The sequence below is a fragment of the Neovison vison genome, chromosome 7 (assembly GCF_020171115.1).
Source record: "Neovison vison isolate M4711 chromosome 7, ASM_NN_V1, whole genome shotgun sequence".
In the NCBI taxonomy this organism is placed as follows: Eukaryota; Metazoa; Chordata; class Mammalia; order Carnivora; family Mustelidae; genus Neogale; species Neogale vison.
The window spans coordinates 12,043,598-12,070,967 of record NC_058097.1 but is presented as its reverse complement, the minus strand read 5'-3'; the positions used below and the strand labels follow the sequence as shown (position 1 = coordinate 12,070,967).

General features: G+C 52.9%; 1 protein-coding gene across 1 annotated transcript in view; it reads right to left on the bottom strand.

Moving 5' to 3' along the window:
* Nucleotides 1–1,697: 1,697 nt before the first annotated feature.
* Nucleotides 1,698–27,370, bottom strand: part of FA2H (fatty acid 2-hydroxylase) — a 47,966-nt gene continuing 22,293 nt past the window's right edge. Inside the window, exons 2-7 of the mRNA XM_044255732.1 lie at nucleotides 23,124–23,216; nucleotides 13,057–13,199; nucleotides 12,353–12,459; nucleotides 6,308–6,480; nucleotides 4,654–4,906; nucleotides 1,698–3,207 (exon numbers count right to left, since the gene is read on the bottom strand). Of these exons, the coding sequence (XP_044111667.1) occupies nucleotides 3,128–3,207; nucleotides 4,654–4,906; nucleotides 6,308–6,480; nucleotides 12,353–12,459; nucleotides 13,057–13,199; nucleotides 23,124–23,216 (849 nt within the window). The 3' untranslated portion in view covers nucleotides 1,698–3,127. The remainder of the gene's footprint in view (nucleotides 3,208–4,653; nucleotides 4,907–6,307; nucleotides 6,481–12,352; nucleotides 12,460–13,056; nucleotides 13,200–23,123; nucleotides 23,217–27,370) is intronic.

The following is a 27,370-nucleotide window of genomic DNA, read 5'->3' as shown; positions in this document are numbered from 1 at the left end:
GGTCTCAGAGTCATGAGATCAGGAGTTGGAGCTCTGCATCAGGCTCCCCATTCAGTGGGGAGTCTGCTTCTCTTCCTTCCCTGTCCCTCTTTCCCCCACCCCCGCCACCGTGAACCCATGGGCTCCCTCTCTCCAAAAGGAAGTAAATAAATCTTAAGGAAAAACCACCCACACAAAAACTAAACATAAAAGAAACACAGTCATGTGCCACGAGTTCCAGGCTTTCCCCTCATGCTAGCTGTGCTGGCATTTTGATCCTGTCTCTTGCACTTGGTAATAAAATCCCCCAACTCTACCAGATGGTCACCAAGTAGGGAATGCACTGTGAGTGCCAGCTTGCTTGAGGTTAATGGCCTCATGGCACTTACATTCTTTTCTGTACAGTGAGGCTGACTGTCTTCCAGTGGAAATTCTTAAGCCCCTGGAAAGTTTTAGTGGGCACAAGAAGAAGCCCCGGGGGAATCTGTCCAGTGTTCATTGAGTGGAACTTTTCATTAATAGATTGGCTTGGTTTGACTAATTTTTCCCCTAAATCTTCTTATTACCATGCTATAAACTCACTTGGATTTTTGGCATGTCCTAGTAGTTCTGTTTCAATCCTTCATATAAGGGTTTTTTTTTCCAATTTTTTTTCCCCCAAATTTGGTCATCTTAGACTTTGGTGGATTTGCCCATTTACACCTAGTGAATCTCTTCCTTTGCTTCTTTTTGTTTCTTGCTATCCCTTGGGGGGCGATGCTCTGTGGGTCAGATCTCTGGCAACACCTAGGAAGTGCAGGTTGTGATTTCTGCTGCTTGCCCAGGCCCAATTCCAGGAGTTTGTGGGATGGGTGGCTCAGAGAGGTCACACGTATCTTCAGGTTGGAAGCCTGGCTGGCTGCTTCAGCCTGAACAGGTGCCAGACGCTGGGACTCCTTGTGGGTTCCAGAGCCGAACCGACAGTAGCTTATTAGCTTCCTTCCTCTTCCTCTTCTACTTCTGGTTCTGCCTCTGGAGGGCAAATCCAGTCCATCGCCGCCAATCAGATTGAATTAGACACCAAACATTTGGTTTTTAAGATTTTTATTTATTATTTTATTTGTCAGAGAGAGACAGAGAGAGAGAAAGAGAGGTAAGCAGAGGGAGAAGCAGGCTCTCCGCTGAGCAAGGAGCTGGATGTGGGCTTTGACCCCAGGTCCCCTGTGATCATGACCTGAGCAGAAGGCAGACGCTTAACCCACTGAGCCACCCAGGCCTCCTGAGTGTTGAGGACAGGTTCCCCTGGTGGAACGGATGTGGGTGAGAAGACCTCTTGAGAAACTCTTTTATCGGCACTGAGCTAGCCTGAATTTCTAGTTCGCACTGTGGGCCTTTGTTGTTACAGCCTTCCCCCTTTGTTTTAGGAAAGTCCATTGGGATCTCAGCTGGGGTCTGATAAATCCCAGAAGAATGCTGTGTCCAGGCCTCCACCCCAGGTGCCAGCAGTGAGGGGCGGTGTGGTCTGCGGAGAATTTACAGCAGTAATAAGACGGAATCAGAGGGTAAGGGTTGGTAAGCTTTTTGTCATCAGGATGCTCCCGCAGGTCTACACGGCCTGGTCAGTGAGAAAAAAAGATGTTCCGGCCCTGCTAGACCAGCCTCTCCCTCCCCGCCCGGCCGCCCCTCCCCCCAGCCAGGCCGTCTGGTGGGGCACCACCCACAGGAGCAGCAAAACTTTCTTGATTTTCTTTTTTCAGCGTTTTTATTTTTCCAAAATATACAATTTATGTACACCTTTATTTCACAATTGTAGTTTGCATATTTATTCTGAAATCTTTAAATAACTCCACGGTAAACAGTACAAATCACAGGATTCTTCACGCTGCTTTTCTTTTTAGCCTTTACCCTCAGCGAGTTTTCAGGAAATTTCAAGTAGTAACGGTTTGTGGGTAAGAAGAAAACAAGAACCGGACAACATTTTTTTACATAAGCCTGACATGGAGGATTAGACAGGGCGGTCTGAGCAGCTACTTGGTCTGGGGCCAGACTGAAGGCATTTATATGGTTTATAAATAAGACGCTCTTAGGAGCAGTGAGGGTTTTGGTTATAAGGGAGAAGGGGCAAGAACCTCATCTGCTGGGGGGAAGGTGCAGGGAAGCAGGTCGGGGAGATAAGGCACCGCATGAAAGCTCCTTCTTGGTGTCAGGAGGCACTAGTTGGAAGGGTCCTGAGTGAGGGGGGTAGAGGCCCACCTGTGCCAGGCAGAGGTCAAGAATGGCCAGACATCGGGTGGGGCTCCTACCCACAGAGAAGCCTCTTCAGCCTCCCTTGGGGAAAAGCTTTGAGATTCTGAAGACAGGCGGGTTCGCGCTAGAGAAGCTGCAGGTTTGCGCTAGAGAAGCTGCTGGTTCCTAAAGAAAGGGGCCTGGGCTCCCATCAGCGTGGAAGCCCCGCCAGCAGCCCCCGGCCCATCTGCAGAGGCAGGTGAGGTCCCTGCGTGTGGGCGCTGGAGGATATGCAGCCCGAGACATCTGGCCCCACAGAGGGCAGGTGTGATGAGTGGTAGGCAAAGGCACTGCCGCCGGAACTGGAGGTGGCCTGCGGGAGGCGTCATGTCGTCTCTTCTTATGACAAGAGCCCTTCCTCTACCTCAGTGTTCTCCACTCATCAGGAGAACAGCAAGAGCCACCAAAGTCTCCCCAGAAAAGGAAGGTTAGGGAGACAAGGGCCACAGGCCCTGCACATCCACTCTTTGCAGCTCCACCATGGGGACAGGGATGTCCTGCCCAGGGAGTCCAAGCTGTAAGACACAGGTGGGGACACAGGTTTGGCCTCAGAGGTCAGTTTCCTTCATTCCCCTTGAGAAATTCCCTGTTGGCCGGGTCCTGAAGCAGTCCCGTGGGCTAAGGCTCAGGGCAGGGGTGCAAGTGGAGAGGCCGAGATGCTCCAGGAAAGAGCTCATCCCCGAGAGCTACTTGGTGGGTCAGGAGCGCTGTCTCGGGGTCAGTCCCAGCCTTCCTGGTCTCCCCAGCACCCTCACCGGCCCGACAAAGCCTGTCCTGCCTGGCCGAGCAAACCTTCTTTGCAGGGTCTGGGTGGGGGGGAGGTGGCGGGGATGGGGCAGAGGCCACGGCTGGGCAGAGGGTAGGACGGTGGGGCCGGGAGTTGTCATTGCATCTTCGGGTGGGGTTCTTCCGGTATGAGGGTGTGGAAGAAGTGATCCCACAGTTTACTGCTGATGCCGTATCCTAGAGAGGGAGACAAACGGGGAGAAGATGAGGCACTGGTGAGGACGTGCGAGGAACGTCCTCGGGAAGGGAGCCTGGGGAGGGAGGACCAGCGCGCAGGCGGGGTTTGAACATCTGTCCCTGCTGGCCTTCCCAACTCTCAGGGCCATCCTGGCAGAAGTCGAGAGCCCAGCACTTGTGCTTCTAGTCTCCCGAGGATGCCACTGGAATAAATCCAAGTTCCTTATCGGTCCTGAGTTCCAGGGAGAGCCTGGCTCCTGCCTGATGCTTCGTCTCTCTCATACTTCAGCCTCTTCCTTCTCTTTGGAGATGACAAGTTCATTCCTGCTTCACAGGCTGGAACAGAGGCTTTGCACCTGTTGCTCCTGGGATGCTCTTTCCCCGGACACTGGATGCCGGCTCCTCTTAGTGGACGCCTCAGCTGCAAAGACAGCTCTGCACGGACACCTTCCTGGAACGCTCGACCTAGGGCTGGGCCATCGTAGGTGGGAGACCCTGGCCTGTGTGGCTGCTGGGCACCAAACCACTAGAGCTAGAGCTATGGAGCTAGATTCCTAATGTCATTCTATTTTACTTGACTTAAATTTCAGTTTGAAAACAGAGAGCTGATTGAGTTCTGGAAAACTTGTAAGCACCGTTTACGACAACTCACATGTGTGAATCTACTTTTTTGGCACTTTTTATAGTCAATTTTATAAGCTCTAAAAATAGATCAAGTATTTCTAATGAAAGCTTAGCACTTGACTTGAGATGTGCTGTAAGTGCAAAGTCCATACCAGATGTTGAAGACTTAATATATGACAGAGAATGTAATATAGCTCATTAGCAAATTTCTGTATTGGTTATGGGTTGAAATGGTGATATTTTGGTTGTATTTGGCTTAATAAAATATATTATCAAAACTAACTACATCTGGGGTGCCTGGATGGCTCAGTCATCTGCCTTCGGCTCAGGTCATGATCCCAGGGGTCCTGGGATCGAGTCCTGCATCAGGCTCTCTGCTCAGTGGGGAGCCTGCTTCTCCCTCTGCCAGACCCACCCCATTCACGCTTCTTTTCTCTCTCTCTCTCAAATAAATAAATAAAAATATTTTAAAATTTTAGAAAAAAACTAATTATATCTGTTTAATTTTACTTGTCAATGAAGCCACTAGAAAATCTAAAATCACATCTGCGACTCGCATTATATTTTGTTAGACACAGCTGGACCCTCTCCCACAATCTGTTGGTTTCTTCTCTCTGTGGCCCTTAACATGGCCTAAAATCATCTTTGCTAATTTATTGATTTCCTTCTTTGTCTCCCAGTGAGCGAGGTCAGAGCTCCTGATTTGCCTTGCTGTAGATTCCCCCGTACCTAGAATAGTGCCTGGACTTTGCTAAGGTCTCAGTGGTGATTGGCAAATAAAAGAGTAAGCAAATGGGGGAGGCAGGGACGTGTGGGCCTCACCTGACTTCTGATGTGCAAAGTGATGCTTGGCATGGTAGGTCTTCATGTTGTACAGGTAGGAGCCCTTGTGTGGCGAGCCGAAGTGTAGGTAGTAATGGATCATATCATAGATGATGTAGCCCAGGAGGCCCCCAGCAAACATTATGCCCCCCACCGCCTCGGGGAGGAGGAGCCGTAGAGTGATGTAGAAGAAGGCAATGCCCAGAGAAGCCGGTACGGGGGGGAAGACCAGGCGGGATTCATCGAAGGGTGCCTGTGGGTGGAGAGGCTCACATGTCAGAAGACAGCCAGGCCAGCCAACCTGTAGTCTCAGCAGCAGAGGATAGGGGCAGAGTAGCCCACACATTCCAGCAACCTGTCATGGGGGGTGGGGGGACTAGCACCTTCGGTGGCTTTGGGGAGGGCCGGCCACCAAGCTTGAGAGCCCTTGAGACCCTGTTCTGCTCCCAGTTTCCAAGTCAGGCTATGACCTGGAAACCTGTCCCCGAACATGGTGGTGGATGTGATGTGGGTGGGACCCTCATGGCTCAGAGTCCTGCTCTCTGCTCATGAGGTCACTTGGGCTCTGGAATTTGTAAAGTGCTAGAGAGGAGAGCTACCACCAGACACCACGCAGGGTCCCCAGACCGAGGCCTGGTGTTGTCTGGGAGGAGCAGCACCCCAACAAGCTGAGCTCAGTGCAGGCTCACAGGGAAGGATGGTAGTACAAGTGCTCACAGATACATTCTCCCCGTCCCACATCCCCAGGGCAGCCCTTCTTCTTCCAAGGGGGTGTGGTCACGGTGAACCAGAACAAAGAGCCAAGACTTGGGCTCTGGAGCATCAAAAGCCAAGGGCTTGGCATAGAGGTACGATTTCAGAGACGCCTTGGTGAGTCTTCTGGGAAGAGCCCAACCCTCTCTGGGCTGGGAGGGTGGGTGGGGAAGAGCGAGATGAAGCAGGTGATGGTCTCAGGGCCATGTGCTGACCTGGGCCTCCCCCCCACCCCAGCTCCTTGAAGAAGGTGGGAAGCGGGGGAAGGGAGAAAATAGGGAAGGCATGCCCTGGGTGAGGCGGAGAATAGCACCCTGCAGGAACTGAGGAGGGCAAGGCCCCCAGAGTGGTGGAGGGTTGAGTGCCTGGACTCGAGTTCACAGAATGGGACCCAACCTCCTGGGTATGACTTTGGGCAACTTCCTCTGTTTCTTAATTTCTCCAAGCCTCGGTGTGCTGCTCTGCGGAGGGGACAACCGTAGCACCGTGTTCAGAAGGAAGCTCTTCGGGGGGCTGTGACTTTTTACTGTTTTGTCCAGCGGTGTCTAGAACAGGGCCTGCACGTGGTGAGCACTGGGGGCGCGCGGGGGTTGGGGAGCGTCTGTCCAATGAATGAATGAATGAACTGGTTGCTGTGAGCATTCAAGGCGATCTCTGAAATGGACCCGGACCCGCCGCGTGCCCGGCGTGAATGAGGACTGCGCGCAGGCACGATGCGTGCTCACGACGCGCGCTCACGCCGCCAATGCCCAGGCTGGCCGGACCAGGCGCCCGTCACCCCTCTGAGCAGCACCGGGTACCCTGATTGCCTCTTGCTCCCCAGCTGCCTCCCACAGAGACCCGCAGGCCCCTGGGCGCTGGGGACAGCTGCCAGGCGACAGCGGGAGCCCGCCCTGCTCACCTTGTGGTGCTGGCCGTGCAGGACGAAGTGCAGCATGATGAGGTAATGGCTGTCCCTGGGGGGCTTCATGTGGAACAGGAAGCGGTGGATGAGGTACTCCAGCAGGCTCCAGAGGAGCACCCCCATCACGAAGAGGCCCGGGAACGCGGACTGCGGCAGGGCCACCGAGTACTCTGCAGAGCGGCAGGAGAGAGAGGGGCCGCGTCAGGGCGGACGGCCCCAGGGCGCCTCGATGGCTGGCGGCTCCAGGCGCCCCGACCCGTGTCACTGCCCTGTCGCCTGGGGAACACCCGCCCTCCATCCACCAGCTAGGGGGCCGCGCCACCTTCGAGGGGGCTTTTGGGTCAAAATGGGCAGTGAGGCCTGAGGATCTGTGCTGGGCTGGGCTGGCCGAGCGGTCCTCTCGGGGAACGACGGCGCTGCCCGCCGCGGGGCTGAGCTCCTCCTGAGGGAGACTAAGAGGAGCAGCTGTGACCAGCGCGGGAACCGTCCCTGGTGCTGTGGTCTGCGTGTCCCCCCCACCCCCACCGCCAAATGCTTAGGTGAGCCAAAGGGAGGGTGCTGGGAGGTGGGGTCCTTGAGCCATCACGGACAGGACTCGGACACCGACAGTGGGGAGAGACCCCACTGAGCTCCTCCCCTTTCGGCCTTGGGAGGATACAACAAGTTTGGGACCTGCAAGGCGGGTGGCTCGCTGGACCAGGCTGGCATCCTGATCTTGGACTTCTAGTCTTTGGAACTGTGAGCAATCAATTTCTGCCCTTTTTTTTTTTTTTTTTTTTTTAAATAAGCCCCCCAGTCTGCGATGTTTTGTTAAAGCAGTCGGAATGGCTGATGTACCTGGGAAGGGTGACCTTGCTTTAGTGGCTCTGGGGAGAGGGAGGGATGACACCAACTGAGCCAGTAGAGCCAGGGGATTGTGGGCCAACGATGTTTAACAACAAGGGATGAGGGAGGGAGGGGCAGGAAGGACAGAAAAACCCAAGTAGAGAAATCTTAACAGATAAGACTTGAAATCGCAGCATATACGAGAGAGATGTGAAAACCTCAAGATGATTTGCCTGGAGACCGGAAGACCAGAGAGATGGACTTGTCATCAGGTGTGAGGTTCCCCACCCCCAACCCTCTGATGACAGCCCGCGGTCCTGGAAGCTCTCACTTCTTGTCCTCACTCATTTTTGGCTTCACGGGGACACCAGCTCTGGCCACTTGTTTTCTCCACACCTATTCTCACTTGGAGATGTACTTTCCTCCACAAGCCATTGATTTCGCCAGACTTCCTCTCTCTTTTGAAAAATAACAGCTTTCATGAAATATAATTCACATATCCTATCATTCACCCCCTTAAAGTGTACGATTCAGTGGTTTCTTTAATATAGTCAGTATTGTGCAGCCAATCACCAGTCAATTCTAGAACATTCCTATCACTCCCAAAAGAAACCCTGTCTTCGTTAGCAGTCACTCCCCATTCCTCCCTGCCCCTGCTCTTTCCCAGCCCCTGGGAAAGCACAAATCTGCTTTCTGTCTATGGATTTGCCTATTCTGGACATTTCCATATAAATGGAATCCTGCCATGTGTGGTCTTTTTATGACTGGCTTTTTTTTTTTTTTTAACCTATACTATTTTCAAGGCTCATCCTTATTGTAGTGTGTGTCTGGATTTCATTCCTTTTTTTCCATGTACCACTTCCGTTTATCCGTTCCTCAGTTGATGGACATCTGGGCTATTTCTACTTTGGGGCTATTACAGATAATGCTGCCGTGAGCATTCCAGTACAAGTTTTTGTGTGGGCATGTTTTCCGTCTCCTCTCCCCGCCTGCTGGGTCACTTGGCTTTTCCTCTCTTCTCTAGATGCCCCTCGTCAGGTACCATCACGGAAATGCTGCCCCTGTCCTCAGCACCAAAGCCTTGACCCTCGACTCTCACACATTCTCTGCTGGATCCTGGAAGTCGGCCGGGCTCACTGGCTAGCACCCCCCCCTTCCCCAGACCTCCACCTTCACCCTGGTCCTGGACAGCCAGTAAGCCTGTCCACGGGTGCCCATAGTTAGCAGCTGTCATATGAGGCCAATCATCTTCTTCCTGCCCATCCTGTCACCCTTCTTCCACAGCCAGGGGTTCCAACATCCACACATGACAAAAGGCTTAATTTATCCCTCCCTCCTGCATCCATCCATCCTCACCAGGCCCTGTGGGTTCTCCCTAACAGCTCTTGGTGAAGCAAAAGAAGCCAGAGCCAAAAGCTCACATGTTGTATGATTCCACCTGTACAGAATGTCCACAATTGGCAAATGTACAGAGGCAAAAGGCTTATTTGGTGGTTACAGGGGCTGGGGAAATGGGGAGTGACTGCTCAGTGGGTACAGGGTTTCCTTTGGGGTGGTGAAGATGTTCTGGACCTAGGCAGAGGTGGTGGATATATCCTGTTGCAAAGGTACTAAATGCCACTGAATTGCTCCCTTTAAATTGGTTAATTTTATGTTACGGGAATCTCATCTCAACTAAAAAAAAAAATCTCTCTGGTGGATGCCCTGCTCTTCATCCCGTACCACATTATCATTTCTTGCCCAATGAGGCATCGGCTCCCAGCCCACTCCCCTGCATCCGGGCACTTCTCAAACTCTTCCATGGTGCCTCCTTACCTTTAGATAAAGTGCAACCCCCCAGCAGGGCACTCAGAGTCCCTTGAGTCCCGTCCTGCCAGCCACATCCTTGCCTTGCTTCCCTGTCCATCTGTCCTGGGGCCAAACCAGAGTCCTTAGGTCTCCTTAGATGTACCTCATCCTCTTTCCTCCCCGCTCTCACCATATCCCTAATTTTGCTCATATTTTCTTTACTTCCCTCCCTGCCCCCTAATCCTTGGAGATTCAGCCCAGATGTCTGCTTCGAGAAACCTCCGCAGATGCCCTTCATCCCCACCTGGGCTGGTTTCAGAGCTCCTGCCCCACCCTTCACATGACACTTAGGGCTGCCCTGTGGCTGCTGTGTTACCCTCCATCCCCATCTTACAGAGAGTGGGCCCAGGGTAGATGACCACAGGTGGCTGCTGAGGAAGGAAGAAAGCCCAGGAAACCAGGGGCAGGAGGTGACCTTCTGGCTCTCTGAAACAGAATCCAAGCCCAGCCCCGTTCTGACAAAACAATGAAGGACCAATATGAACCTGACCTTTTGTACCAGGCTGAGCTGGGCAGTGGGGGTAAGGGTGAGCAGTAACCATAAGAGAGCATGGAGGGCTTCTCAAATGGGACCATACTGCTGACTGCTGACCCAGTGGGGTGGGGGGTGGGGGGAGCAGGGGCCTTCTGCAACCCCTCCCCCACCCAGGGCCTACCAGCCATAGAGCAGTGATTTACAGCCAAATCCCTAGGAATTGGCACCTGAAGGGGAGCTTCCTCCCCAGTCCACTTGTTCCTAACCAGCAGCTCTGCAGGTGATTCTCCCAGAGTGGTGAGCTCAGTGGTGGAAATTCATCAGGATGTCAGCCTGAGCTGTGTCCACATTTGGTACAAGATACCTGCCTAACAGCTTTGCGTGAGTGACCATCTGACCTTGGCGGGGCTGCTCAGGTAGGCAAGAAAGCCCTCCTTCCAGGGAAACTCTGACACCTCTGGGGTCCTTCAGAACACTCTGGTGAAGGACACAGAGCACAGGCTCTGGATTTGCAGACCTGGGTTCAAATCCCAACTCTGCACCACCTCGGTGTTTTCTCAACAGTAAAATATCCTACCCACCATGAAAGGCTGTCGTTCGGAGAGAGGAAACAGACTACCTGATTATATAATAAGGATATACACTATATAGTAAGACTAATACACTATTATATATTAATACTGATAATAATATAATGCTCCTCATATATAATTGGTAGCTACTATAATTTTCATATGGGACCACTTAAATTTAAGTACGAGGCAAAAATACATTCAAGTCCTAACTTGTGCCCACCTTGTCCTGATTCTCCTTGTAGAGTTCTGGAGTGTCCCCTGTTAAAGGGTCCCAGCCCAGCCCCCTGCTTCCTCCTGTCCACAGTGCAGGAGCCCTACCTCACTGCTTAGCTCTCTTCTCAGCAGGGAAAGGACTGGATTTGCAGGAACATTCCCTGGCCACAGACTTTGGTCTTGACCTTGGCTCAGGTGGCCTGCATCCCTAAGGTGCTGCCTGGCCACAGTTCTGGCATGGTGTTCTCTCTCCTCTGCTCCCAGGAACTGCTCTGAGGGCTGTCCTAAATTTGCAGAACGCCTCTACCTTTCCAATCATTTTCACATGTGCATCTGGGAATTTCAGCATTGAACTGGCATCTCTGTTCAGCTTCCACAGCTCCTGGGCACCCTGACTTTTCTGCCTTTATTCCCATTTACCCTCTATCCAACAGCTGCACTGGGACCCTTTTGAGCATCCCCTCATGGTTCTTATCCTCTCTGCCTGTGACCTGTGCCTCGCCTGATGAGCTAGGGGATGAGGGAGGGCTGTGGACACATCTCTCTCATGCCATCACTCCTGGCCTTGTGGTCATAGGCTCTACACTGGACCTCTATTAGACAGCACAGTTCAGCTCTCTGCAGTGGCCTGCCTCTGGACCCAGCCCTCAAACCACCCTCCCCGCCACACAGAAGAGTCCCCTCCTATAGGTCAAACCTCTGCCCGCCCCCTCACCCCAGCATCACCCCTGTCGGCCCATCCGGCCGGAGCTGGTACCGAGTGGCATCTCTGGAGGAATCCTGCAGAGGGACCTGGGCCAAAGCTCTGGCATCCCCTTCCCCCTCCGGCTGCCAGGCTTGGCGGCCCTGCCACTGTTGGTGATTGTTAGGGGAGCGCCGGGTGGACAGTGGGCGATTCAGTGAGCAGCCTTCTGAGCAACAAGCCCCGTGCTGTGCCTGAGCTATTCAGCGTGGGCAGAAAAGGGTAACCTTGGCTTGCAGGGCGGGCGTGTTAACCCGTGGTGCACGGGAGCAGTTCTGGGTGCTGGGGGACTTCCTGCAGCTTGTCCATTCCCACCTCTCCCAGGGCCAGCTGGGAAAAGAGGCTCTCCTCGCTGCAGCCTCCTGGTCCCTCTCACCTAAGCCATCCAGGCCCTCAACTTGCCACTCCCGGCAGAGGTGGGCAGGAAAGAAGTCTTGGAGCGTGGGGAGAAGGAGCCCATGTCCGGCAGAGAGAGGGGGGCCTCTGAAGGTTCACAGTCAAGAACATGACATGCAATCAGAAGAGGAAAGTCTACCTCAACAACCCACAGCAGCCCTCTCCTGCCTGTCCCCCAACCTCACCTCGGTCTGAGCCACCACCACCCTGCCCCCGGGGAGCTAGCACCTCCCCGAGGCTGGCTGTGCTAGGACAGGGGACCATCTGGGCAGGTGGTTTATTCCTAGAGGCACAAGCAGGGCAGTAGGCTGGCGGAAGTGGCCACACCCAAGCCCGTCCTAGCCACGGGACCTGAACCACCCGCTTGACCTGTCTGAGGCACCATCTCCTCATCTCTAAAAGGGCACGGTGACCGTACCACTCTCATGGAAATGCTGGGAGGCCTGAGGGGGATGGTCCCTGGAAAGCAGCTGGCCTGGCACTTGGTAAGTGCTCACAGTCATTAGTGGGGTTGGTACTCCAGGTCAGGGTTTCTGCTGCATGGGCCTCTGCCCAGGGAACACGGCAGGATACCCCCACATCTTTCTCTCCCAGGTTCTAACCCGTGCTATGCTCATGGGGCATTGTGAATCCAGCTCCCAGCTGTGCACCTAGTGCAATGATTTCATTCCGTTTCTTAACTAGCCCAAGTCACATTTCATAGCACTAGACTCAGCAGGAAGCCCTCTTTTTTATTGCTATGAAATGATTTCATTTAGTTTCTGCTAACATGTGGCTGTTTTGTTTTTTTTCCTTTATCCATTTGGGGTTGGGTGTGGGGAGCCTGCCATTGTTCTTTGGGAGTCTATTGCTACAGATAGGTCTCCTCCATAAATGTTCACGATGTGGCTTGGGGTTCTAGGTTCTTCAAAACTCAGGACCAGAGACAACACTGGAATCTCCTGCCTCCAGGAAGGAATCAACGTTACCTGTGCTGAAGGACTCGAAGAGTCGAACGTTGCCCTGAGCGAGGGTTCGGTAGTGGGACCAACTGAAGTACAGCATCAGGGGCATCCAGATGATGGGGACATTGTACCTGCAGGAGAGCCATCAGGGTAAGAGAGATACATGCACTGGGGCTCGACTGAGTCCAGCTTCCCCAGAGATGCATCTCTCAACTAGAGGAAGGGATAAATGAGACCGAAGCCTATACGAAAAGCTTATGGAGACACAGGGCCAAAGGGACACTGCTTTGGGGGTGGGGAGGAGAAAAGAAGAGAGAGACTGTAAGTCTATCTGCTTCTGTCTCTGAGAGAAGTTACTGGAAGAAAAGAACTGCATCCCTGCGGCGAGACTCTGTGCAGCTGGATGGATGCTGACCTCTTGTGGCAAAGGAGCCAATTGCAGGCAAAATTATTCCCATGACCTTTAGAAGCTGGAAAATCCTCCAGAGTCTGGACTAAAACAGGGGTGACATCAAAAGTGGTTCCGGCTACATGTTACGTCGCCACTCACTCAGTGGATAAGCCTGCAGAGGAATGGAGTATGTCTATGGCACGTTCCAGTATTCTCAACAGCTTATAATACAGCTTGAGGCTCTGGGGAGGGCCCCAACCGCCCCTTCCTCTTCTGTATCTAACTAGCAGCATCAGGAGAGAGGGACAGCCCACCACGGGCCCAGAGCAGGGCTCACCAGACACTCTTGGAGAGGGCCTCGATGAGGTCAGAGTGGAAGAGGCGGATGGGCCTGATCACTGGCTGGTGGACCCACTCATCATACTTCTCTCCCAAGTGGCCTACCTGCCACAGTAGGGGCTTCTGCCAGTCTACCAAATCCTGCAAGAGACAAAGTCAAGTGGACTTGATATTCACACCTGTGTACACTCATTCTTCCAATACCCCAATCCCCATCCTCCACCTCAGCTCACGTGGTCCGTAGGGTGCTACCCACCCTTCCACTTCAGTGACCCCAGAAGTGACGGGCTCATCTCAGCCCACTGGTCACAGAAATGTGATCTAGGACAGGCCCATGACCTGAGTTGATGCAATGAACTGTCAGACACCCTTTCTTTCCTCCTGCTGGAGATGTTAAGTTGGCAGGGCACAACCCTGGATTTGCTAGTAGAGCCTACTCAAGGACTTGGTCAATACAGAGAACAGCCAAACCAGGAGCTGGGTACACTGAATCTGAATGACGACACCTGCGCACCCAGATTCAGCCACGCCTGGAGCCTAAAGTCCTTCTCAGAACTCGTTAGGTACAGGAGCCAATACATTCTGTACTGGTAATAAGAGGCCTTTTCCCTTTTACCATCGGCTTTCTTCTTGATGTTGACCTGAGCGGTTCATTCATTCATTCATTCATTCATTCACAAATTTGCTTGATATTTCATGTATGTATGTATTTTTATGCAAGCTGCTAAGAAAAATAAACAGTAATGTAAATGACCGTCTTCACTTTACCTAGCTTAGTGCTTAATCAGAGTAGACTCTAGAGTCAGGTCCAGGTATAAATCCTGGCCCCATCACTTACTGTGTGGCCTTGGGCAAATTACCCGACCTCTCTGAGCTTCAGATTCCCCAGCTATGAGATGGAAGTAATAATAATAGTACCTGCCTGAAATGCTTGGCAACATGGAACATGCCATCAAGATAGTTTGTTTAGCGGTGATACAGGCAGGCTGAGATCAGGATGTAGAATGAATGACTGGTACAAATGCCTGGGTCCAGGTTGAAGAAAAGACTTTGCAGAAAACCCAGGGGTTGGGCTAGAGCTCATACAATATGGAGGACAAGGAAAGGAGGAGAAGGGCAGGGTGTAGAGGAAGACGTAGAGTTGAGAATGACTGTGGCCCATTTGGTACCTTGACACTGATCCGCAGGGCAGTAGGAAGAAATCTGCTGACACCTTCAGATGGCAGAACACCCTGTACCAGGCCCACGAGTGGGCACTTCTTTCCCCAGGCCAACTGTTTTCAAGGTAGGGATGTATACATATCCTAGGGGTACTCCCAGGCTGATCCGCAGATGCAGGGAGAGAATATTAGAGACCCTTTCTATTTGTGATATATTTATCTCATCTTTAAACTACATATGAATATTTTCTAATGTACATAATATAAGAGTACATTAGCACGTGCAAATAATTTTTTCTTAAAGATTTATTTATTTATTTGACAGACAGAGATCACAAGTAGGCAGAGAGGCCGGCAGAGAGAGGGGGAAGCAGGCTTTGCACTGAGCAGAGAGCCCGACTCGGGGCTCGATCCCAGGACCCTTGGATCACGACCCGAGCCGAAGGCAGAGGCTTTAACCCACTGAGCCACCCAGGTGCCCCACATGCAAATAATTTATACATAATTAAAATGGACATACAATGGAGAATGCATGCTCAATGTTTTAGTCATAGGGATACAAGATAAAATAAACTTGGAAGCTGCAGCTCTAGGCAAAGGAAAACTCAAAGATTTCTGATGAGTCCGGGTATTTAAGATTAATCTGGACCAAAATCAGTAAACTAAAACCAGTAAAGAACAATGAATTTGCAGTGATGGGCCATCTTGAAAGCCAGACTCTGCCATTTATTAGAAATAGGCAAGTGCCTTTACCTCTTGGAGCTCCTTGGCTCCAAAAGCCAGCTTGCTCTGACCTACCACCCACAACAGGAGAGAGGCTGAGATGTGCCCAGTGTATGGTGGGTGTCAGTAAATCTCCAGCATAAGGGAGTAGCCACTGAAGGTGAGAAAGGAGATAGTATCAGGAGAGTAAAAGAGAGGAAAAGGAGGTGTACATGATGGAAGAGCCCTTGAACCTGGGAGAAGGAGTCAACAGTGATTCAGAGACCTGTCTTCCCGCATCCCTGGCTGGAGCGTCATTCTTGCCTAGACCTCTGTGCCAAAGCTGGCATAGCTTTAGCAGATCTTCAAGCCCTGTCACAGGTGAAAACAGTCCCACTACCACTGCCTTGGAGCAGGGGCATAGGGGCCTCAGGGCAAGCAGGGAATTCACTGGGCATTCTTTCTGTTCCCGTGACCACATGGCAGGAACACCAAAGATCTTTGGAAAGGCCCAAAGATCTTTGTGGTTCCTGCCATGTGAACTTGGTAATTCCCACATAGGGGCTGCCTTCCTGCTTCTCAGGTTAGGAAATGACTCAGGTCAGCCTGGAGACATACCATTCGGCACCAGTTATACCAGGCAGCCACCCAAATTCCACCTGGTGCCTGCTCACTTCCTAGCCCCATTCTCCACTCCTTGACTTTCTCCCTGGGGTGTCATAGGAAACAGATTCATTGGGTACATGCTGTCTCATTCCTTCCATTCCTCGGCCTCATGTCTCTACACACGCACGCACACAGCACCACCTACCAGGAAAAAGAACTGGAGGAACCAGCTAGTGGCCTGTATTTACACCCTATCTTGCAGCAGCCTGCAGAGCCCCACCTCAGAGGAAGCAAAGCCAGGGTCATGGTTAAGAACTTGAGGCTCTGTCCCAAATGCAATAACCTTGAGAACTAACATCCACAGAGCATTTGACATGTGCCAAGCATGGTTCTAAACACGTTGGGATTCAATAATTTGATCCTCACCATACCCCTAATGAGGCAGGTACTGCTATTATTATTTTGGAGATGGGAAATGAGACTGGGTAACTTGCCCAAGGTTCCCCAGTTTTGTCTTTTTGATGAATTGGCTCCTTTATCTTTGGGTAATAGCTATCTTGGTCCTTTGTCCTTGTCCTAAAGCCCACTTTGTCCGATTTTAATGGAGCCACTACTGGGCTTTTTTATGCTTGATGTTTGCATGATCTATCTTTTCCCACCCCTTTACTCTCCTCTTGAGTGTATCTTTACATTTAAAGTGCATCTCTTGAACCTAGCATATAGTTGGGTCTTGCTTTTTTGATCTAGACAGACAGTCTCTGAGTTTTAATTGGAGTATTTAGTCCATTTACATTTAATACTGGGGTAGGTCTACCATCTTGCTATTTGTTTTCTACTTGTTTCCTCCACCTTCCTTTCTTGTCTTGTTTGCATTAACCAAGTATTTATAAATATTATTTTTTTAAAAAACAGATTTTATTTATTTGAAAGAGAGAATGAATGACAGGGAAGGGAAGAGAGTGAGGGAGAGAGGGAGAAATGGACTCCCTGCTGAGCAGGAAGCCCGATGTGGGGCTTGATCTCAGGACTTAGAGATCATGAGGTGAGCTGATCACAGACACTTAACTGACTGAGCCACCTAGACATCCTGAAATATTCTATACTATAATCTCTATTGGCTTTTTAGTTATGCCCTTTTGTATTTTTCCCACAGTTGCTGCTCCAAGGATGATAATATGCATCCTTAACTTATCACCATCTATCCTGAATGAAACCCCTGGATTTTATATATTCCATTTTTGCATGTTACATACAACATTTGATGTCTTTTTCCATTTGTGCATGTAATTCAGACTTAGCTATCTGAGACAGTGAATGTTTCTAGCTATAACACAGCGGTATGGCCAGGTAGGCCCCACCCTCAGCCCAGCAAAGGTTTGGGCAAATATTTACCTATTGATCCATTTTGCCCTTATTTCATAAGTGGGTAGAAAACAGCATAGGATTTACAAGCTTAATTCAGTTGTGACACAGGATATATGTCTAGATGAGCAGCAAACTGGGATTCTAGCCTGAATCTTTGCAATAATTCTAGCCTGAATTATTGCAAAGGGAGCAGAACAATAGGACAGCAGATATGGAGGGCTGGTTGTTTTCAGGTGTGCTGGACAGGTCCAGCCTCCACAGCCCCCACCCCCTTGAACACAGGGTTCTCTCATTCAATGTCCTGTGGCCCATCTGGTCTTTGGAGATGACTTTGGTCCCTCCTTGGGTAGGCCAGTGGTCACTGGCCACTGTACAAACGGCAGGCTTGCTGTCTAGAGTTGATTGCAAGGCTACCTCTGACCCACTCACTGGCCTTGGAGGGCCTCAAACCTGACACCATGTCTAGCCCATGGTGTGTTTTTTGTGAGGTGGCCCTCTGCTTCACTCTGGTGGCTCAAGCACCACCCTGGAAGAATCCCAAGGAGGCTCACTCTCCCCTCTGCAAACATCCCCCTCAGTCCTCAATGGCCAACACCTATATTTCCATTACTGGAGCCTTAGCCCACTATTCCAGGGGAAATAAAGTGAGACTTCCATCCAAGTACAGAAATCCAAGCCTGCTGACCTCCTCCCCATTTTATGGGGAAAGAACACTGAGGCCCAGAGGGGGAGAAATGACTCTTGAAATGGGATTGGTTAGTCTTGGAGTGGGCATTCCCCCATATCCCCCCAGCCCAGTCTTCCCTCCACACAATCTCCTGGAGGGTGGGCCATTCACCATATGCTCATCCTTGATTTGGTAGGACGTGCACCCACGAGGTGCCTTTGCTCAGTTCTCTTCCAGTCTGATCACGGACAGAAATTCTCAGCTGGGCACTAATACGTCCAGAACCTCTCACTCACTCACTGGGGCATTTCCAGCAGGGCAGCTGGATGGGAACTGCTCTTGAGAAGGGGGATGGTGAGAGAGGACAGCTCAGAATCTGATGGGATGGGAAGATGGGAATCCAAATAAATTTCACTTCCTCTTCACCTTGGCTCATGATCCCTTGGTTCCTTAGTCCTTCCAAACAAATGGCTCTTGTTCGCCCCCTCCTAGCTGGTCCTGCCACTTCCCACCCGTACTTCTTGAGGTTTTGGAACACAAGGAACACATGGGCAGAGAGGCCTGTGGTTCTGTATGAGGCTGAGTAGGGAAAGGAGAGAACAGACCATTGACCACACCTCCGGTTGTCAGGTTGGGGGCGGGTGGGCTCCTGTAGCTACCCTCCCAATAGCAAATCTTCTTTTTACAGATGTGGAACCTGGTGCTCAGAGATAGCAAGTGATTCACTCAGGGGTGCCCAGCTCAAGCGGACTGTGTGGATGAGGGTGAAGATATGCCCAGAAACTGCTTGTTGGGGGTGGGGGTCCTTTTATGAACTCAAAAATCCTGTGCAACAGGCTGGGCACCAAGAAACACATGCAAATGGGGGTAAGTTTGGCCAAGGAGGTCCTACTCCCCTCCCCCACCAGGCTCTGCCCCTGACCCAAGGGAGGGGAGGGGAAGGGCTGTCCTGGGCTATGTCAGGAATGCAGCTGCAGCAGGGCCTGCAGGGGGAAAGGGCAGCGGGCTGCCCAGAGGGAGCATGGAAGGGCTTGCATGCTGCCAGGGTTGGAAGGGGGCCTCCCTGTCCCCCCAGGTTCCTCTCCTGCCAGGCAGCACAGGGGCCAGGTGGCACCGAACTCTTCCCAGGGGCCGCCCCAGCTCAGGAGAGACTCTGCTTTTCCCCAGACAGGGCACATGGGAGGAGACGGGCCTGCGGCTCAGTGCCAGCAGTTCCTCCTACCTGCACAGCCTTGACCTCGAGCAATTGTTTGGATTGTCACGTCCACCCAAACCACAGAACTCCTAGCTCCGGGGATGCCTCCCAAGCCAGGATGGTCAGGGATGGGCTTCCAAGCAGCCGTGCCCAGTGGGGAGAGGAGTGAGGACAAGAAGCTCTCCCAGAATCCCAGCCACTGTTTCTCTGTCCCCCCTGGGCCCAGCCTTCGTGTACATTATCCTATACAAGCTGTGATTTTGAGAGCTAGAGCCCGAGACGACCCCATTCTACAGACGAGGAGACTGAGGTCAGATGCTCAGCAGTCTGTGCTGCAGACAGGACCTGCCCTCGAGCCAGCCGGAGGTCTTAACCACAGGGCTGGAGGCCTCCTATCAGCTGACTCAAGCCCCCATGGCTGTGAATTCCCCAGTACAGAGGCTTTGAGGGTCTGGCAGGGGCATTATGGACCCGTCCTGTACAGTCTAATGGGGGGCCCAGCTGGACAAGCTCAAGCCCACAGAGTCAGTTCCAGTCCACCCTCTTCTTCCTTGTACCCAGGGGAAGTAGTAGCCTCAGGCTTCCCCCTGTGAGGTTTCAGAGATGAGTGTGGCCGGGAAACAGGGGTGGAGGGCCTGACCCCAGGGAGAGAGAAGGCCTGGCCGTGTCACACAGAAAGTCAGTGGGACCTCAGTCCTCAGGACTGAGGAGCGGCTGAGACTCCTGCCCTGCCCCCATCCCAAAGCAGGCTGGCTGGCATTTCACCAGCAGCACGCTTTCTCTACTCTTTCCTACATTTCCAGATCCTCCTGAAAACCCCAGACAGTACAGGGTGGGAATAATTTCCTCCATCTTGCAGAAAAACAGGCCTGGAGCTTTGTGTGGCCATCCAGGCGTATGTCCTGTGTCCCCGTCTGCCCTGTCCACGGCCCTCATGGGGACACAGAGGTCAGTGCCCACCCAGTGCACCTGCCTGTTTTCGTCCTGGGTTATTTTCTGAGCCCTGCTGTGCACTTTGGAAGAGGGGCCAGAAGCTCTGGGCAAGAGAGTGAGACTCAGGAGACCAGGGTCCCCAAAGGACAGCCTTTAGGAGGTCCCTGTGGGTCTCTCTCTGGACTCTCTCAATGCCTACTCTGGGGAGGGTCAAGGTGAGAAAGAAGGCCCAAGGAGACCCAAGGTGACTGGTGGACAGAGTACAGGGAGCTGAGCCAGGCCAGCTCCCACGGTGCTGAGGTTGACCCTTCCCAAGATGTGGGCTGGGCCCTTCTCCCTAGTTCTCAGTGACTTGTCTGAGGGTCCCGAAAGGTTAAACCCATGAAGCCCACATCAACATCTGTGTAGGCCCTGGGGACCCCCCGGATTAGCCCCTGAAGCCAAGGGTTATGTGCATGGGGATGCGTGCACAGGGGACCTGGGACTGGAGCCTGCTAGTGCACATTTCTTTGAAAGACCCGTGGCCGGATGATTCCACCTGTTTCTGAGGGGAAGAGCCAGGGTCTCACCCTCCGGTAGCCCGCATGGACCTGGAACAGCCCTGGGAACAGTTCTGGATTCCCCCAAGGCAGGGTAGGGAGGAAGACTATACCTATACCTCAGCCCCGTCCCTCCCCTCTGCCATCCCCTCTCCCAGGACAGGGTGGCTGTCAGGCTGGAAGGGGTCCCAGATACACAGCAGAGGAGGGGGCTCTGCAGTAACCTCCAGCCACCGCTAGGCCAACTAGCGGGTCACTTCCGGCGTGAGATTTGGGCTCTTCCTCATTAGTTAAATCAAGATCAGTCTAATCCCTACCCTGTCGCATTGTTGAAAGGATTAAATCAGATAATAGATAATATGGAGAAACGGCCCAGCCCAGTGTCTGGCACGTGGTTAGAGCCCAATAAAAGAAGCGTTCTTTCAGGGCTAACCCTGCTGCCTGGGGAGGTTCTGGAAATCCCTCCAATCCCACCAGCTCTCGCTGGCTCCCGGGAGGCTGGCCCCCAACATGGGAAGGGTGGAGGGGGTTGCCGTGGGTCTGGGTAGGGGCGGGGCTGTGACGAGGACCCAGTCAGTGGTGGAAAGAGGCAGTGGGACAAATAGGACACATGTGCCTAGAAGCTGGGCCGCTCTGGCCACCTGTACCCAGGCAAGCTCCAGGCTGGCTGGGTTCCAGAACACAGGGAGAGACAAGTAGAGTATAGTGTAGGGTGAGGAGCTGCAGTGAGGCTTCTTATCCCACAAGGAAGCTTGGATCCTGCCTGACTGACTGATCGAAGGAATGATTTAGAAATTGTTCCAGTAAAATCCCACGCAGAGCCCGAAAGTCAGACCACACTGCACTTCTAAGCAAGGCGGGGCACCCTGGGCCACTTCCTGGCCCTTTCTGCTATCTTTTTAGAACCTTCCACCCTTTGCCCTGGTAACCCACCTCAGCTCCCCCTCACTCTTTCCGGTACAGCTCACTCCTCTTCTAGCATCGAGGGCTAAGGAAGCCGGGTTCTAGAAGCTAAGCCTCCCCTCCTTGGCAGCACCCAGAGGGGCTCCCGTAGAATGCAAAGCACTAAGGGTTAACTTGGGAAAGTCCTTCTGCCCTAGGAATGGTGTGCAAGTCCACCCCAGGCCCGGGGGACTCCAGCTGAAGAAAAGCTACCACCTCTAGGCCTCCCTTCGCAGCTCCTCAAGGTCCAGACTCAAAAGACCCACCCAAGCCTCTGGCCTGGGGCAGAAACCGACGTAGGGTTTAAATCAGACCAGGGACATGGAGGCTCTCGTAGCGTCTCCACTCCCTAGAGGGGGCTGGGATGGACCATGTGGTAGATGAATTCCAAAATAAGAAAAAGCTAGCAAAGCACTGTTCCCGCTCCCTGGGAAGCCCAGCTCTCCATACTGTCCCCAAGGCCCCCAGTGGGGTCCGTGGCGGGGGTTGGGGGGGGGCGCTTTCTAGAGCAGGTCTCCATGCTGTCTCTCAGCCCGGAGACACAGGAGGAGGGGGAGGAGGAAGAGAGAAAGTGTGCGGAAAGAGAATGACAGAGCGGCAGGGAAGGTGAGTCAGGCTGTGCTGGCAAGGAGCCAGGAGCAGGCCCTGGGAGGGGAGGGCCCTGTTCCCCTCTGGTGGAGATGGGGGCCTGGGGTAATGGCGGAGCGGGATCCCAAGGCTCGTGGTCCTGCCTCATGCAGTGACATGGCTCAGGTCAGTCTAGAACGTGTGGCCTGGGGGGACTCAGAGGACCCTTCCCCGGGGCAGGGCCGGCAATGCAGGATCTGCTTGTTCTCAGCAGCCTCTTATAACCACTTGTACCGAGACCTCCTCCCCAACTTCAGACCCCGGCCTGGGCAACAAGCCACGTGGCCAACCTAGGGGTTGAGGTCAGCACCGCATTTCTGGGGAGCCCTCTGGGGGCGAGCTGTGCGGCAAGCCTTGCCTCCGGCTGGCACATTTCCCTTTCGGTTTTTATGCCTCCCTGAGGGGGATGGGCCCCAGAACAATCTGTCGGCAGCTTTCTAGTAGCACACCCAAAGGTGTCTTTGCCATGGGCAGATGAGCTCCCCGAGAGGCAGTGGCAATTTTCACATCACAGATCCTATCTCCGAGTTCCTGGGGTCCCGGCCAAAGGGGCCCAGGAAACAGTCAGCTTTTGTGGAGTCCTCCCCACCTCGGGCCACCTGTGTTCTCATCTCCCCATGTGGGAATAATTGTGGGGGGTGGGGGCTGTCCTCCCCCTCACCCCCGCAGGGTGTGAGCTCCCTGGGGGCTGGGACCTGTCCTGTTTGTCTCTTGTCCCTGATGTCCAGCACAGGTAGGGTGCATTTACGGACGCGCACAGTGAAATCTATTCCAGCACTGGGATAATCCCATGGCACGGGCTGGAGGGAAATGGCTCTCAAGGCTGGTTCCCCCCTGATCTCCCGAGTGTATCCCCAGCATCCCCCTGCCCCCAGTCTCCCAGGCAGACAAAGGCTGTAAATGGTTCCAACCCCATGTCCCCTGGCTTCAGCAGGCTCCCAAGCCAGCCTAGGCAGGCAACTCCTGAGAGTGATTGTTGGTTCCTGGGGGCAGCTCTGCCCTGTGTGCTGGTCAAGGTGGATGTGTCTGGACCTTCTGAAATCATCACTGTGCTCTTCCCAGCTCCAGGTCCTTGTGGGAGACCGCCCTCTGGGGTCTTCAGGGCCGGGGTCTACGTAGACCTCCTTGGGCCCAGCCTCCCCACACTCACAGCCACCTTGGCTGGGGTTTGTTGGCTCAGATCATGACTGTGAGCTGCGAGCACCTGCTTCCCCATCCTCATTCCTCTTGGGAACATGTTATGAATAACCACAGCCTTGTGCTCCACACACTCTGGCCTTGGTCCCGGGAGCCCTGGGTCATCACCCCGCCCTGCCCCGTGCCAGCTACCTTGTCCCAATCCACTGCTTTGAGCTTTGGTTCCATCCAAGGGTCTGTCTTTTGAGTGTTCGCAGAGCTCACAGTCCCATTCTCCACGGAGCCCTGGGGAGAGAAGATACAGGTGATTACCTAAGGCACTGGATGGGGGGGGGTGCTGGAGGACAAGGGAGCAGGGAGCCACCCCACAGCAAGGCAGTCCCAAGTGGTGAGAGCCCCATGATGGGGCAGGGCAGGGGCGTGGCAGATAGGGTGGAAATCAAGGACACTGAATGGCTTTGAAAATAGGCAGATACGGGAGAGAAAAGAAGCTGGCAGAGAGGCTGTAGGGAAGTGAGAGCCATTAGTGAGTATGCTGTGGGCAAGGGGGCCCAGCCAGCCTCTCTCTCTAGGTCCCTGGCAGGTGTCAGGTAGAGGGAGTCACAGGGTGGCACCCCAGGTACCTGGCAGCCTCACTGTGTCACGCCAATGACTACCCCAGCTCTCTCCCTTCCTGGTAAGATAATGCCACAGCCTGTGCAGCAGAGCCATCTAGGACTGCACGCCCATCAGAAAAGCAGCAGAGAGAGAGGGAGACGTCCCTCCAGGAACTCCCTTGCGTGGGTCAGCAGCCGTACGTGGGGCGGAACTGGCAGCCAGATGCCCAGATGGGCTCAAGGTGAAATCGAAGTTGCCAAGAGGCCAGGTCAGAAGGAAATGGAATGTACCAGGAAGGTCACATGGCTGCAGCTAGCCCTGATGTCACCCCGGGTGAGGCTGGAGAGGTCAGGCCAGTGTGTAGGTGAAACTCACGTCTCTCTGCAGGAAAGGTGGGGAGAGCCCGTGCTGAGGGGAGGCCTGCCGGGGACTCAAGGGAACCGTGGTGCTGGTGCCCATGGTGGGGCCCTTGGAAGCAGGGTACTGGCAAGAACTGAGAGGCCTGTCTGGGAAGCCCTTTCGGGTTTCTACTGGCATAATCCTTACAGATTTTTCCCAATTGAACCGAGAGAACCTGGTAGTGACAATGATATTGGCATTTTCTGGGGGAAACCCATATTCACCCAAGTAAAATTAGGCTTTCTGTCTTGGGATGGGTAGTTCTGTACCTCAGTCTGGACCACTATGCTGAAATGCAAATTCTTAAAAAAAAAAAAGCGTTTTGAATGACCTCTTACGGACAGAGAAGAGTGGGTTTTATAGCTATTATATGGTGAAACTCTCTAAGTGTCCAAAATAAATGTCCTCTAATACACCTGCCCCTTCTAGTTCTGTTCTAGCCTCAAAATACCCCAGAGTGCCCCCCCAGCCACTGCGGTATTGGGATAATTATTTTCTCCTGGGCACCCCAAATCCTTTCTTAAGTAGGGTCATCAGATCCTTCTCTGCACCCATCCCAAACAGGGCAGGGGAGGGTTTTGTGCTAGGCTTTTCAGATTTCCCTGAACAGCAGACACACATCTGTTCGGGGGCACAACCAGCTGACCAGCCTTACGGCACGGGGCACAGAGCCCTCACCCACCCCGCCCGTGTTTCTGCTCACTCAAGTCTGGATTGTTCTCTGAGGGTTCCGGTCCCTTCCCTCCAGGATTGTGCACACTTTTTCCTTTGTCCCCTGCCAGCCTGACACATATTTGAGGACAGTCAACACCCCAGCCCCTGCCACCTGTCTTTCTCCGAGACCATCGGAGGATGCAACAGGGTCTCTAAGCATCAGGATCGGCCCGCTGTCCCTCTTCCATGGCAGATGTGACAGGACCGGTAAAGAACCCAGCGTGGCTCGAGCCATCCTGGCGTGGAATAGCAGGGGAACTGAGCTCCCACTGGCCCTTTGGGAAGCCATCCTGGGCATTCATTCACTTAGCTTATGGTCACCTGAAGCCTTTCGTATGAGCTGCTGCTTGGGCATCACGTGCAGAGCTGATGTGGTCCAGGAAGTGGTTTGGACCCGCAAACCTGTTCACTGAAGGGCCCCAAAAGGTGGGTGATGACTGGATGCCCAGAACGGGGCCGGGGCGGGGGGCAGGTAGTAGGGAGTGGAAAACAGAGAAAGCCTGGAAATGAGATCGGAGATGGGAAGTCTGCAGAGGCCCCCTGCCTCTTCTCACAGATCTTCCTTCCGGCACGGCTTTCCTCCGTTCGTCCATCACACATGTTTGAGCACCTACGATGTGCCAGAGCACCAGCCCAGAGACTGTCTCTCTGACCCTCGCCCCACTCCTTGCCTCTGGAGAATGTTCCCACATCACAGTCTGGCCCAAAAGCCCCGTGGTCCCCTCTGATGTCACTTCCTACACTTCCCCTGTAAGTCAGCTTCTGGTTGGCCTCCCAGAATCTTTCCCTTCTATTTCCAAACTCCTCTGCTTCTAATGCCCTTGGATGAACACGAAGTTTCCCCTGTAGCCAGTATTTTCCTTCTCAAATGTCATCCTTCCAGGATAATGACAAAGGTTAATATTCACAAACGCGTACTATGTACCCAGCCTGTCATTGTCCTAGGAACCGTATAAACAACTGCATGACCTCTTCATTTTCCAACGTTTAAAAAAATCATACTTTCCATATGTCCCACTGCCCCCGTCGCTTATCTATAATTTACTTCCCCTTGTTGTTTTTTTATGTGTGGGCAATTACCTTGTTTGTCCAATGGTGTGATAGGTTCCAATAGGGCAGGATACGTTTCCTCTTTCTTAGGGTGCCTAGGATGGGCTCCCCAAAATATTAAATGCCCCAATCATTATTTCTGGAGTGGGCATGTGTCAGTATTCTCTGCAAACTGGCCACGGTTCCCCAAGGTACTAAGGATGGTGGGCTTGGTTGCTGGGTTATCATAAAACCCTGGGTTCTGCAGGGTTCCTGCCTCTTGGAAATGGAAATCAAACCTGCTTCGAGGAGAGAAGTGGCCCAGGACACTGAACACACCATCTTAAAGTGCCCCTCTGGATAGTGCCCAGATACAAGGGTCAAACTTGCAATAATCTGGGCCATATATCCTTGGTGCCCTTTGGCCAAGTACAACAGGATAAGCAGGATGAAAATTGCCTCAGAGTGATATAGGTGCACTAGGCTTTTATTTTGCCAAATAAATATATTTTTAAAAATTATCAGTGGCAGCATTTCAAAACTGAAAGGAAGTTTCCAGACCAAATAGGTAGAAAAGGCATACTTCCAGATTAAAGGGCAGTTTTTTCTGAAGAAGGACATTTGGCAACTTTACACTGACATTTCTGTTTTTAAAAAATGGGCCCTACTTGTAAATATTTTTTAATGCAGAAAAATTACAACCTAAAATTTTGTTTTCAATTATTTTCTTGGTTCAAAGTAGCTGGTGCGGGGCTTGACGGACTCTGAGTAACAGGATGTAGAGCAAATGTTCACTTGTTCCAGTTCTCAGGTGGTTTTCCTTTCTTTCTTTTTTAAAAGATTCATTCATTTATTTGAGGGTGAAAGTTGCGGGCGGGGGGGGGGGGCAGACAGAAAGAATCTCCAACCAGACTCCACGCCGAGCATGCAGCCCCATACAGGGCTCAATCCCACGACCCCGAGATCACAGCCTGGGCTGAAACCGAGACTCCTGTGCTAAAACTACTGAGCCACCCAGGCGGCCTGCTCCTAAGGTTTTCTTAAAAATTACTATAAACCCAGTTTCACAGACAGGTGTTGGCTTCCAATGGAAACAGAACCCTAACATTTTTTTCCTTCATCTGGACATATTCCAGGTGAATGGAGGGGAGCGGGAGAGAGCCACGCCCGCACGGCATGGCTCATGGGCTCGCATCCCCAGCACTGAATGGGGATTCCCGCAGGAGGGGACCCTTGAACCCTGGGCCAGACCCCCATGAATGAAGCCTGGCACAGGGGTGCACGGCCCCTGCGCACGGAGGACGAGGAAAAGAGGGAGGCAGGGAAGGGGTCAGGCCCCACTTCCTCCTGTTCTTCTCTTCCCTCCTTCTGCCACCCCAGAGCTGGAGCCACCAGGTAGCAATGTCGTGGGTGATAGGCTCCTGGTAAGTGCATTCCAGACGGACCATACACGCAGGGTGCTCCCCAGGTGGCCTCATCGGCACCACACCCCTCGCTGGCAGAAGCCCAGGTTATTAATCACAAGGCCGTCCGCACCTCTGGTCTGGGAGACTTCAAGGAGAGTGAGGGCGAGCAGCAGGTCGGTACGGCCAGGAGCTCAGGACATGCTCAGGCACCGGGAAGGGTCCTCTAGCGTGTCTCTCACCGACTTTCTCAAGTCTACTGTGAGAGTTCAAAAGCTCTAAAGGGCGTCTCCACTC